The 13,838-nt window shown below is 43.4% G+C and overlaps 2 protein-coding genes across 2 annotated transcripts in view; both read left to right on the forward strand.

Moving 5' to 3' along the window:
- LOC134624878 (USP6 N-terminal-like protein) overlaps nucleotides 1-6,946 on the forward strand; it is a 33,167-nt gene extending 26,221 nt beyond the window's left edge. Inside the window, exons 8-14 of the mRNA XM_063469997.1 lie at nucleotides 1,074-1,122; nucleotides 2,185-2,305; nucleotides 2,554-2,648; nucleotides 2,743-2,808; nucleotides 3,492-3,591; nucleotides 4,182-4,334; nucleotides 4,439-6,946. Of these exons, the coding sequence (XP_063326067.1) occupies nucleotides 1,074-1,122; nucleotides 2,185-2,305; nucleotides 2,554-2,648; nucleotides 2,743-2,808; nucleotides 3,492-3,591; nucleotides 4,182-4,334; nucleotides 4,439-5,133 (1,279 nt within the window). The 3' untranslated portion in view covers nucleotides 5,134-6,946. The remainder of the gene's footprint in view (nucleotides 1-1,073; nucleotides 1,123-2,184; nucleotides 2,306-2,553; nucleotides 2,649-2,742; nucleotides 2,809-3,491; nucleotides 3,592-4,181; nucleotides 4,335-4,438) is intronic.
- Nucleotides 6,947-9,671: 2,725 nt separating this feature from the next.
- The window catches only part of LOC134624857 (ankyrin repeat and BTB/POZ domain-containing protein 2-like), a 29,788-nt gene continuing 25,621 nt past the window's right edge, over nucleotides 9,672-13,838 (forward strand). Inside the window, exon 1 of the mRNA XM_063469964.2 lies at nucleotides 9,672-10,551. Within this exon, the coding sequence (XP_063326034.1) occupies nucleotides 9,672-10,551 (880 nt within the window). The remainder of the gene's footprint in view (nucleotides 10,552-13,838) is intronic.

The raw sequence follows: 13,838 nt of genomic DNA on the forward strand, positions 1-13,838 counted from the left end.
TGCTGCTTGACCACATGGAAAGGAGCAGGTTGAGGTGGTTCGGGCATCTGACAAGGATGCCTCCTGGGCGCCTCCTGGGTGAGGTGTTCTGGGCATGTCCCACCATGAGGAGGCCCCGGGGCAGACCCAGGACACGCTGGAGAGTTTATATCTCTCGGCTGGCCTGGGAACGCCTTGGTGTTCCCCCAGACAAGCTGGAGGAGGTGGCTGGGGGGAGAGAGGTCTGGGCTTCTCTGTTTACTCTGCTGCCTCCACGACCCGGCCCCGGATAAGCAGAAGATGGATGGATGGATGGATATTTTAAATAAAAATCCAAATAGGTTTATGATTTTTCTTACTTCTAAAAGGAACCAGTAGTTATGGTTTCACTGCAGTGTAGGGTTAAATGAGTAGCGCTGAGCACTTAAATCCCTGCATCCAGGTTCCCGTCAGAGGGAAAACCTGAGACAAGACTAATTAAGGTTGTTGTAGAAGGACATTGATGCACATGGCTTGGATGTCCACATACTTTGGGTCATGTAGTGTGTGTTACGTATCATTTTCCAGGTTGTAACTGTTACCATATTCAAATAGATTAAAAAAAGTGCAAGAGGAAAAAAATCAGTGTCTGCAGCAGAGAGACCTCAGGGTGACCTTGGACTGAGTGTGAGAGAGAGGTGGGCAGGCTGAGCTCTGGATGGCGTGGGTTTGTGTGGAACCTGATCCTGTAACAGAGTGATGTCACTGTCAGTGTAATGGTCCACAGGCCTGTTCAGAAGCAGCAGTGGAAAGTGTGGGGCAGGAGAACATTTCAGTATCTAACAGATGTTCAGGATACAAAAATGATTTTTAAAGAGCAGAGACGGGCTGTAGTCTCGCTGTGTTACTGTTATTTTTCCTTTCCTCTCAGTTCTGGTTTGTAATTATGTGTCCAACACACTGTTTGCTGTGGGGTTTACTTACAGCTTCACATACAGTGTCAGGATTCATGACACTCATTTTTTCATTTCCTCTCCTTCTCACTCCCTTCCTTGTTTCCTTTTGTTGTTTCTTCTCCTTTCCTATCCTTTCCTTTCCGTTTCTTTGATTTACAGGCAGCAGGCTCTCTTTCATGTCCTCTCTGCATATTCAGTCTACAACACAGTAAGTAGCTGTTTTCTCTAGATTACATGAAACATTAAAATACCAGCAACTCAAGTGAACTGATAAAAATCTGCAGTCACGTCTAAATTTTCTTTTCCTGGGCAGAGACTTCATTTTCCACTGTGGTTTCTTGCCCCCCACCACACACACACACACACACACACACACACACACACAGTACTGCATGTTTTTTACATGATATTCACTGAGTGCTTTAATAGTGGACAGTTACAGTCAGCTGATACAGCACTGATGGTTGTCTTACTGAGCTGCTTTTATTATTTGCAGAAACGGGGTTTTTACTAGACGTGCCACTGAAACATGTGGATTGCAAAAATTGCTGAAACTGCAGCACTCATAGAATGGTGTTGCAATGTACTATGTCAAATAAAGTTGCCCACACCAAACAAACATATTTGCAATATACTATTAAGACAATATCACCATTGCTTCTTCTGTACATATGAATAAAATCATGTAGCCTTGTGTCTGTAGTGTGCTAGCTGCAGCTGGGATCCTTCTCTCATGTTCTCCTAGTGCCTGTGTGGGTCCTCGCCCACAGCCAGAGACATGCATCTTAAAGTTTTAGGAGTGCAAGTTTGCATGGCTGTCTGTCTTTCATTGTTGATCCTGCGATGGCCTTTGCCCAGGGTGCACCCTGCCTCTCACCTTGCACTTGCTAAGATAGACTCCGCCCCCCTCAGTGACAAAAGCTCCGTGCTTTTGTTTTTTGCTTTGCATGATTAACATTTCAAAATAGGAATGACTCATTAATTGAAAATTTGCCCATCTTTAATATATTCTGGGGGGGGAGGGGGTAATTAGTTTTGATCATGGCCCATCTGACTATTAAGGCACTATAGAATATACAAATACAACAATAACACTACTGCTGTTAATAATAAAACTAATATCCATGAGGGAGAATGGTCCCACAGGATGATGACAAAAAGTTAATAATTGTTTGATAGTCTTGTGTTAACTCGTGTTAACCTAGTGTCAGTTACAGTTACCACAACAGCGGAAAGCCCATTATTGGGTTTTTTTGCACGTTTCCTGCAGGAGGTGAGCTACTGCCAGGGCATGAGTCAGATTGCCGCCCTGCTGCTCATGTACATGAATGAGGAAGACGCCTTCTGGGCCCTGTCACAGCTGCTCACCAACCAGAAACACGCCATGCATGGTGAGACATCCCAGAGGATTCATTCATTCATCTGAACATAAACAGCAAACGTGTTCTCTGCATGTCTGTGAGATACGATGAAGCTAAACACTGACATCATTTTCCTGCAGCTTCACCAACCGTGCAGATGACAGTCTTTGGCTCTGCGGGTGGTGGAACTGATTACAAACTGTACTGCTTGTCAGATTTGGTTTGGACTGACATGAAATTAGATTAAAAAGTTCTCACTTCCCTTCCACCCTGTTAAGGCTTTTTTGTTCCAGGCTTTCCAAAACTTCAGAGATTCCAGGCACATCATGATCAGATTATTTCCAAGCTCATTCCCAAGCTGAAGAAGCATCTGGTGAGATCAGTTTTTTCTGTTTTTGAAAAACTTGGAGTAACGCTCTAGCAAGGAGGATACGTGCTAATTCTGTCTCGTGTTCTCTATTTCTAAGGACAAAGAGCAGATGTCTGCAGGCATTTACAGCACCAAATGGTTCCTGCAGTGTTTCATTGACAGGGTGAGTCATTATCTTGGGGTAAAGGAGTAAGATGATCTTTTTCTGCCTGTTAAACGTTGAATAAAAGGTCATCTGATTATTTTCTCACTGTGTGAAGAGGTTGCTTTCCCCTCTTCTTGTTTTATGTCATATCATTTCCATGTATCTTCTGTATTTTGCTTGGGAAGTTTTAAAGCAATTCAATTCAATTTTGCTATAGTGCCAGTTCACAACAACAGTCAACACACAGTGTTGAAAGCCAACTTTCCAGTTTAATAAAACTGGAAAGTTAAGCCTGTGTAAATATAGCAGTTAGCATTAGCAGATGCTAATCTCTGTAACATAAAAACTCTGAATCGCCTTTCACACACAGTTATACTGTACATGATTTCAGCAGAGCTCGGGTACATCGCATTAGAAGAGAGCATTAAGACCTGTCAGCCTAAACTGTTATTAGCCTTCTACGTGCATGCCCACAATCCTGTGGTAGTGGTCTGGCAGCGTTTGGCTGTTGTCAGCACTTCTCCATCCCGCTGAGTTGCCGGGCTCAGAGGGGCCTCGGGGCCTCTGAGGTCTGAGAAGGAACCAAACAAACTTCCTGACTCCAGCCAGCAGGAGAACAGCACATACATGAACCCACTGGCACAAACAAATCCAGCTAAGCTGCAGTGATTCTCTAACTTTTTTTGTTTGTGATCCGGCAGACACCGTTCACCCTAACGCTCCGCCTGTGGGACATTTTCATCCTGGAGGGAGAGCGGCTCCTCACCGCCATGTCTTACACTATCCTCAAGATACACAAGAGTAAGGAGATGATGAATGGGTCGCCACGAAACGATAAATCACTCTCTGCTCAGCTTCCCCACTGAGCCTTCTACACAACAACCACATTATGTTAACTTTAGCCTCTTATTAACCTCCTGAAATCGAGTGATTTTGAAGTTTTCTAGTTTTTGTTTGCTTTCCTAAAGTCTGCAAAAGTGAAACTTGGCAAGGCCACACTTTGCAATTTAAGTACTACTTACTGGTGTCTGGTCTCGAGACATCTTTATGATTTTTGCATAAATGTCTGTATACTTGTGTGATTCAGGGTTTCTGTGTTCGTGTGGATATCTACAAGTGTACAGATGTTTACAGTCGTTTAAATCTCATTTGTAGCAAATGAGTTATTATTGCAGAAAATAGAAGATGTTATATAAATATAAAGATGTTTATAATTAATATGCTTATTACAAAATCATATGTGGGATTACACAACTCAGTTTACACAAACATTTTCTATTGTCAGTTTTTTAAAATAGGGGTTAAATGTCATCTGAATACAGCTCCAGTACAAGACAGATGAGACGTGACTGCACACGTTTCTGTGAGTTTAACATCTGGTTTGTGAACAGAGCGCCTCTTGAAGATGTCTCTGGAGGAGCTGAGAGAGTTCCTGCAGGAGCGCATCGCTCAGACTTTTTTCTACAGCGACGACATGATCGTCGAGCAGCTTCAGGCCTCCATGGCTGAGCTGCGAAAGATGAAGCTGGATCTCCCGCCTCCAGGTACGCGGCTGTCCTTTTAGGAGTCTCCAGTTCTCCAGTACATTATTCAGTGTGAATAATGTGCACTTAAGGAAAATAAACAGTTCTTAATGGCTCGTTTTTAGGGAAGCCTGAGGAGCTGCCCCGTAAGCCGCTGGGCCAAGAGCTACCCGTGCTGCTGAGTCCAGTGCGGCCCTCTGAAGGGAAGCGAACGTCAGCTAGCGGGTTCCCCAAAGCCGACCTGTGCCTCCGCATCATCTCCCACCAGCCAGACTCCATATCCCCAGACCAGAGCCCCTCCAAGGACTTTGTGAATCTTGAAGGTGTGGACAAAGAGAAGACTCCGTTGCCTTCCCCAGATCCCGTCATCATCCACAGCCAAGCCCCACTCACCCCTGACAGCTCCCCACTAGCAGGGCCTCCACCTTACCAACCCCCCTGGAGTCAAACTGTGGTTGCAGCAGATCAGCGGTCACCACGGTCAGACCCGGAGAGGGTTGGAATAGAAGCTGACACAGATGTCCCGGCAGGACCTCCCTCACCTTTAGAAATAACCAGCGCCCCGCACTCGGCCTCTACTAACGGCCTCACTGCAGACGCGTGTTCGGCCGTCACCGGTCAGTTCTCCTGCAAAGTCCCGCGGACTCTTTCGGCGCCCGTGTCTCAGGTAGCCTCGCCGGCTTTGGGCATGGCCCAGTCTGAGAGTCTGCCTGCAGCAGAGAGGCTGAAGCTGCCGGAGCAGGCCTCAGCTCTGAGCAGGGACGTGAACCCGGACTCGAGTGCAGAATCAGAGGACACATCGGCTGCCGATGTTTCATGAGAAGAGCAGAAAAGTGTAGATGGCTAATTTATTTATGACGCTTTTACATGTAAAAAGGTTAAGTCTGTGATTAATGTTCTGGTATGATTTATTAGTCAGATTTACAGTGTTAAGCAACAGTTGCTTCAAAATGTGCTTTCAGTTTCGGGACCAGTATTTATAAAAGTTTTGTATTTGCCAATTTTCAAACTGACTTTCTAAAGACTTTTGGCTACAAGAAGCTGTTTCCTCCTTTGGACTTTTCAGCCCTTTTTCATGTTAGGTCACATTTTAACTGGTAGATTTTTGCCCTTCATGTGGCTGAAAGTTCCAGATGTAGGTTACAAAAACAATATGTCGACATAGTGAAAGGCAGATGGGTTTGTTTGGTCCTGAAGCAGTGAACAGGACGATGTATGTGCTGTTCTGTTAGATCCAGTATGACAGTATCCAGTTGTGGGAGAGGTAAAGGACATGCTAGCTAGCTGTCATTCTGGCTTTTAAATGTCTTAATTAGAAGACGTCTGTCTTAATACAACCCTCACATGCTTTGCTGAATAAGCAAATGGCCCACGCCATTTATAAGCCTTAAATGGCTTGAGCCTGTAACTGATAAGAAAGATATCAGCGTATTCTGAGAGGATCAGCTGAGAACTTTTGTCAGATTTAATTGATTTTCAGTTCAGTTCTTTTCTCCAGTCGAGCAGAAGCTTCAGTAGTTTGGGGGTTTTTTGTGGGCACCAATCTTTCCACTTTAACCGAACAATAAAAAACACCTGAGTACCTGCTAAAATCGCTGATCTGTGGAAAACACGTCACTTCATCGTTCATCTTTGGGCACAAAGCATTTTTGCCCAGAATCATACTGACTGACTAAAACTGCCGTCGCCTGCTTTAATCAAGACATCATATTCTAGGTCTGAATTGGTGGGAAAGTCATTTCCAAGGACTCCAAGTCTGAAGCATCATCCTTTACAACAGACGAAACATTTTTGTAGTTTTTTAACTTTTTGTCTGCTCAGTCTAGGCCTTTGTAAAGTGTTTGCTAGGAGAGTTACAGGTTTATTTTTTGTAATAACGTCTCGATGCCTTATTTGGATTGGCTTCAGTTCTGCATTGGACTTCGTTGAACCTAACCTGACTCTACATCAGGAAACAGAAGCAGCTTCCTGGCGCTGTACTGATTGTGCAGATCTCTGACGTGGTGAGCAGGCTCACTGTTGCGATGATACGTACTGAAACCTGTTGAGCTCATTTCAAAGAAGTGCTTTTTTCTAGCTCTGTAATTTATTGTTTGTATCATCTTAGAAAAGGCATCTTGTGTGTTTCCTCCTTGAATGGTGAAAATCCGCAGTTTTTTTCCATCTGGCTTAAAGGGAAACGAATGTGTATGTATCAGATGATTTGAACATGTGTTTAATATTGTACAGTGCTGTAGAACCAGTAGGTAGGTAGACACAGCTGGGACTAGTTTGTTCATCTGAAGGTAGAAAAACTTCAGTTCTGTTCTTAGAAATAATGAAACGCTGACATCTTGTGGTTAGTTTAGATTAAGAGTTTCTCTCCAGTTATAGACGAGCCAGGAAGGAGAGAACTGTTCTAGAAAGGTCTTCATTTTTTCCAAATAAATCTAATCATATTTTACAATGTAATGCCATTGTTTTGAATGATGTAAATATGTTTTATGGTATTTGACTATATTTACATCCTAAAAACCCTCCAGGGTTGGAGAAATGACGTGCCAAAGTCTCCAGTAGCTACAGTCCAACCAATTAGCTAATTGAAACCTTGGAGGTGAAACAATAAACTTTAATTTGGATTTTCTTTGTCTTCCTTGACTCTTGCAGAGTAAAAATCGTGTTGGGGAAATAGTAGATTATGGGTTCGAGGTCTAAGATGTTTTTAAACTGAAAGGGACAGAACGAGGCAACGATACGACCGATGTGGTAGTGCTAGGTAAAGATCAGCAGGAGAATTCAAACATGTATTATTAAACCTAAAAAAGTAACTAAAATTTCTAAAAAAATATTAGGAAAATAGAATTTGCCTCACCTGTTTAAAACTGTTTCAAAAGAGATTCTTCGCCTGGGCGTTACCCCCGGTAACACGGTAGGCAACCTAACATCAGTCGAGTCGTACTAACATACAGTTAACATACAATAAATACATACAGCATACAAATAAATGTTAATATTGGACACTAACACTGTTTTTATTTTGTCTTTGTCTGCGGGGACTTTTACAGTAAGGCAAGCAGAGACAATAAAGTGGTAAATGTACTGGTTTTTATACATCGTGCTTTTCTACTCTACCTGAGCACTCAAAGCCTCTTTAAAGAAAGAAAGAAAGAGAAACCTTTATAGTCCCACACGTGGGAAATTTTTGGTCACGGCAGGAAGTACAAGAGCAGTAAAAAAAAAATAAAGAGAAAAAACAATAGAATAGAATAAGATAAACAGAATAACATACTACACAAAACGGAAAGAACACCATATACAATAGAATAAGTACAAATAGAATAAAATACTTTGTTACATTGGGAAAATTACTCTTAGTGGCATTGCAAAACAAGGAGACAGGGCGAGAGTTACAGTTGTGTATGGGATGGTTGTGTGTGTCTGTCTGCATGTATGTGATCCTCTGCCGAGACCATGTTGTGGAGTCTGACAGCAGTAGGAAGGAAAGACTTGCGGAGTCTCTCCGTCCCACATCGTGGGTGCCGCAGCCTGCCACTGAAGGAGCTGCTCAGTGATGTCAGAGTCTCCTGCATGGGCTGGGAGATGCTGACCAACAGCGATGACAGCTTAGCCGCCATTCTCCTGTCACTCACCACCTCCACTGGGTCCAGAGAGCGTCCTGTTCGGTCTCTTCCTGTCCCCTGCAAAGACGCTGCCGCCCCAGCAGACCACACCGTAAAAGATGGCTGAGGCCACCACAGAGTCATAGAAGGTCTTCAGGAGCAACAGGAACAACATGCCTCATTCGCCTATTCATACTAGCTCTTTTTTCTTGCGTCATATCTAACATTCATGCTCCCATGGCGCATCAGAGACCAACTTGGTGTTATTCCCAGGATATTTGGCATGCAGACTGGAGCAGCCAGAGATTAAACCGCTAAACGTCCGATTGGTAGATGACCCGGTCTACCTCCTGAGTAACAGTCGTCCCAAGTGAGGTAAAGTGAAGGTTACTAATGACTTTTTATGGCCTCTGACAGTGGGCTTATTTTTGTGTGTCCTCTTAGACCTCAGAACAACATTTAATGCTACTGAACAAAATATTTAACTCAGACAGCAAAACTCTTCTATTGACTTATTCTGTGAAGGCAAATTACTCTGGGGCAAATCTTTGTACCTTGGTTATTGTTTGAAAGAAGGAGGGAAACAAGGCTCTGAAGTCTCACTGGCTAGACTGGATAATTATTTTAAATTAAAAAAAAAAATCCTGAATGGCAGAGGCCCACAAAAGATAAAGGAATTGGGTTCTGGAGAAAGACAATTCAATTCAATTTTATTTTATTTATACAGCACCAAATCACAACAACAGCCGCCTCAAGGTGCTTGACACCCTCTCTGCTTCTAAGATTAGGCTTCAACTTTCTGCTAAAGCCGTTAGGGCTGGATCAGGTCACATGATCCATCCCTTAGGCACGCTGCAATAGGCCTAGGCTGCTGGGGTCTTCCCATGATGCACTGAGCTTTTCTTTTTCATTCACCTCTTTTCACTCTCCATGTGTTTTTACACTTTAATCATTATTCATTCATTTTAATCGACGGCTCTCTCCCATGTTGTCTTTTTTCCTGCCTCTCACTCCCAACCAGTGATGGCAGATGGCTGGTCTTCCCTGAGCCTGTGTTTTTGCAGTTAAAAGGGAATTTTTCTCTTACTGTTGCAAACTGCTTGCTTATAGGGTGTTGTTTGATTGCACCATAAGTTACAATGGTGGTGTACCCCAGAGAGCCACGTTCGTTGTATAGAAAGCTCGTGGTTAACAATGAATTTACCTAAATGTGGTGAAATCTTGCATCATATCAGAGGCCTCAGGTTTCGTACGCTTTGAATAAGGTCTTTGCTTGTCTCAGAGGACAAATTTAATTACATTTTTTGAAAATACAGTTCAGCTTCCGTGTTGTTCATGCTGGCTTTTAACAAAATATGTCTCGTCTGGGCTTTTCCAACTTGGAAAGTAAAAACAACTGAGGTGGAAAGGAGTTCTAGTCCAGTGTAGTTTTTAATGTGAACATCATACACCAGACTTTTTTTTTCCAATGACTTTAACACACCCACAGATAATCACGCATAGTTATAGCCACAGGAAGGTGCTGACGAGCAGGGTGAAAAGGATGTTGTGGCAGGACTGTGAGTTCGAGTTTGATTGGTCGCTTGTGCGTAAAACACTCCGTCCCTCTTTAAACTGCGGTCAGGTTTGGTACAGCCTCTCCTACAGCTGTGTGTTTCTGGCAGCTGGATGTAGGAGCCTCTCTTCTTTAAACTGGGGCTCAAAATTGGAATGGTAAACACTAGCTGGGTTCTTTATTGTGCGTAAAGAGCTCCACATCATGTCCAACAATGTGTTGATTAAAATCCTAGAGGGCCTGTGCCTGGATTCGGGTTATATGGCGGGGGAGAACTGCCCGTCACTCAGCCTGTCCTCGGGCAGGTCGGGGCACTCGCAACCAAATTTAAACACACCTCACCGGGGTCCTTGCTGGCAGCACGCCGGCTCCCTGTACAGCAGAAACAGTAGCTGGGACACTGTGAGCACGCTGCCGGAGGACGTGACAGATATCCTGGCCAAATGCCCCTTTCTACCCGAGCTGGAGGAGTATCCCTGGATCGAACAGGAGCTGCTGGAAGTTGTGCGTAAAGTTGCCGGCACGCGTGCGTCATACACGAGGGAAGCGGTCCACCGGCTCTCTGTCCTGCTTCGGAGAGCTTTGGTGCGCATCTCCCGGGAGGCTCAGCGGCTGAGTGAGCTGCACAGGCGGTGCACACGGCTGGAAGTGCAGAGCGCAGTGAGGCTGGTGTTGAGTTGGGGTCTCGCAGAGAAGTGCATCTCATCTGCTGTGAAGGCGGTGTCCCTGTACTGCATGAACTCCGGGAACACCGCGCGTCAGCGCGGCAAGTCCTCGCGCTGCGGCCTCACGCTCTCCGTGGGCCGTTTCTTTAGGTGGATGGTGGAGACGCGGGTGTCGGTTCGCGTGCACGAGTACGCTGCAGTGTGCCTAACAGCCTGTGTCGAAACTTTGGCAGAGGAAGTGGCAGGACGTGGGCTGCAGGCGGCGAGGCTGACCGCGGAAGAGGAGGGAGGGCAGATCGACGGGGTCATCTGCGGTCCGGTGACCACCGAGCTGCTGGATGGAGCTTTGAGCAACGACGCAGAGCTGTGGGGGCTGCTGCAGGTCTACGAGCATCTCATATGTGGCAAAAATGCCAATGGTGAGTTCAGTGACCTCATGACGAGATTTTGAACCTTACTTTTAATAAAGTATAGATTTTTAAAAATTCGGATCTAAATTTAAAAAAAAGGATCAAAATGCAAATGTTATTAATTTATCGCTTGACTTTACAGCAGGTATAATATATACACATGTTATACGTACAGGCTGTTTTTCTCTCCCCTGTCAAGAACCTTAGATTGAAAAATAACAACTACAGAAAATCCAAAATAAGAAATAGCACGCTTTACAACAACCAACTCATCTAAGTTACATTCCAGCAGATCCACAAACGATACTTCAAAAAGTTCAAAAAAGGTTCTGACACCTTTTTTCTGATACAGTGGATACAATGTGTTCTTTGTGCTTAAAAATATTCCAACATTCCAATCTAATGTTCACTTTTATTATAATTATGTTCATCTGGTTACAAATCAAAGTAGAAAACGATTTGTCCATTAGGACTTGTTTTGTTTTGGAGCTCTTACTTCACTGTCAGTCACAGTGAAGCAGTGTTCTTTTGACCTCTGGTGTTATAGGAGTAAACACAACAACACTATGTCCAGCTGTAGCATGCTAGTCTGAGGCGTAAAAGCAGATTTCCGGTGCTCTGCTGAGATTTCTCTTTCCAAATTTTTGTCACGTTTATCTTATAATATGTGATATTTCCTCTTCTTTCTCTGTTACACTTTCACATCATAGCTTGTGAGAAAGAGGAAGATGCCTGGATGAAAACCTGCCAGCTTTTGTTATTTCAGTCAGTCTTTGAAAAAAACTCTTCTTCAGTACAGTGCCAGGACTTGCATACATGCATACATGCATCTGTGACTGACAGTTGTGGGCTACACCTTCACAGGCTGACCTCACTACAGAGGGGAAAAACCCTGACTTCCTACTCGGTCCTCTGTTGAACTGGGTAGTGTTACAGATTAGACGAGTTAATTATGGCATTAAATTGCTGAGAATTCTCCAGAGTCCAGATAATAAGAACCAGAAGCTTAAGAAGTCTACAAACACCACAGAGAGAGCAATTAGAAAATCCTTCAGACAGGAAAGAGGCATTTTGGGTAGTAAGTAGGAAACACTGTCTGTTAGACTCACTGAGGTCAGCTTTGTTCTTCTTAAACATATTTTGTCTTTGAATAGCTCCAAGTTATTTTGAGATAAGAATTTCTTTCTAATCACAGCATGGACAATGGGCAACCGAGGAAGTGTTACAGAGCAAAGTTTGCATCAATCTTATGTCACAAAATTGACAAGAGATGTTTTCGGCCTCGAGTTTGAAGGGCAGATTAATTCCTTGTGCTCTTTATTGTATTCTTGAGCAGTCTTTGTGGCCTTGGTCCTGCTGTGGGAGGGTGCTGCTGATGGAGAGTGTTGTTGCCATCATTAGGTGTGCTTGATCGGCTGCAGCTTTTAAGTGGGAGGTACACGTTAAAGCAAGATCCACATGAATGCTAGGACTGAGGCTTGACAGCTTCATGTTTGAATTCGTGAGACAGACGGTTACGTTTTTACAGATTTGGATTAGAACTTTGTTTCTTTTGATAAAGCATATAGTTAGGGCTGGATCAGGTGACCCTGAATCCTCCCTTGGTTGTGCCGAGGCTGGTGAGGGCTTCCCATGATGCACTGTCTTTTTTTTCTCTTCACTTACCTTTTTTTCACCCACTGTATGTTTATACACCACCCTGCGTTTCATCATTAGTTATCATTCATCTCTACTCTTCCTCCCCTTATCCCAAGCGGATGGTCACCCTTACCTGAGCCTGGTTCTGTCAGGTTTCTTCCTGTTAAAAGGGAGTTTTCCTTTCCCACCGTCACCGGTCTTTACCTTCCATTAAGTGCCTCAAGGCAACTGTTGTTCACTTCAATTCAATTTATTTATATAGCACTCTTCACAGGATAAAAACCACAAAGTGCTTCACAGTAATATAAAAACAGATATACATTTAAAAAAACAGCACAATCAAACATACAGCACAAATCTAATTAAAAGCTAGTCTAAATAAATGAGTCTTAAGCTGCTTTTTAAAAGAATAAATACAATTAAAGCAATGTAATGATGGAGTTAGAGCATTCCTCAACCTGGGGGCCACCGCTCTAAAAGATCTATCACCTCTGGTTTTAAAATGTGTTCGTGGGACTACCAACAGCCTTTGATTAGATGATCTCAGGCTGCGAGAGGGAGCTCGGGGTTCTAAAAGATCAGAAATGTAGGCAGGGGCATCACAATTCAAAGCTTTAAAAGTCAGTACCAAGATTTTAAAATGAATTCTGAAATGTACTGGAAGCCAGTGTAATGAGCGTAAAACTGGTGTAATGTGCTCCGTTTTTCATGTCTTTGTTAAAAGCCTTGCAGCAGCATTCTGGACTAACTGGACTAACTGGAGACGGTCAAGATTCCTTTTGCTCAAACATTGAAAAAGGCTGTTACAATAATCTAAGCGAGATGAAATAAAACCATGAATAACCATTTCTAACTCATATTAGGCAACAAAGTTTGCAGTTTGGAGATGTTTCTTAGCTGAAAAAGGCAATTCCTAATTAACTGTCGAGAGTGTTGTTCTAGGGACATGGCAGAATTAAAAAAAAAGGCACCTGAGGCTCGGGTGAACAGATGAGCCAAGAGAACCAAGATGCTGTTTGATTAGAGATATCTGGTTGTCGGGGGCAATAATTAATGTTTCTGACTTCTCAGAGTTCAACTGTAAGTAGTTGTCACCAAGCCACTGTTCAATGGAAGCTAAACATTTAATTAAAGAGGACAGTTTATGGACTTCCATTGGCTTAAAAGAGCAGTAGAGTTGAATATCATCAGCACAGAAGTGATAAGACACCTCAGGGAACTGCCTGATTATGTCCTAGAGGTAACATGTACAGGAGAAAAAGAATCGGTCCCAGAACGATCTGACATGTGCGGTACCCCACATGTCAGATCCTTAGAATGTGACAAACTGATTTGCAAAAACACTAAAAGATCTGTTGGAGAGTTATGACTGAAACCACTCCAGAGCCAGACGGGATACAGCGGTCCGGAGTCAGCTGACATCATAATGTCACTAGAGACTTTAATTTTGCAGTTTCTGTTGAGTGATTTTTATGGAAACCTGACTGAAATTTGTCATAAATTTCATGTTTTTCTAAAAAAGTGGTAAGTTGATCTGCAACTACTTTTTCCAGAATTTTAATGGAAGCTTAGAGATAGGCCTATAATTCTTAAGCTGTGTTGGATCCAAACTGCTCTTTTTAATATTGGCTCAACAACAGCATGCTTACAGAACCTAG

The sequence above is a fragment of the Pelmatolapia mariae genome, linkage group LG1 (assembly GCF_036321145.2).
Source record: "Pelmatolapia mariae isolate MD_Pm_ZW linkage group LG1, Pm_UMD_F_2, whole genome shotgun sequence".
In the NCBI taxonomy this organism is placed as follows: domain Eukaryota; kingdom Metazoa; phylum Chordata; class Actinopteri; order Cichliformes; family Cichlidae; genus Pelmatolapia; species Pelmatolapia mariae.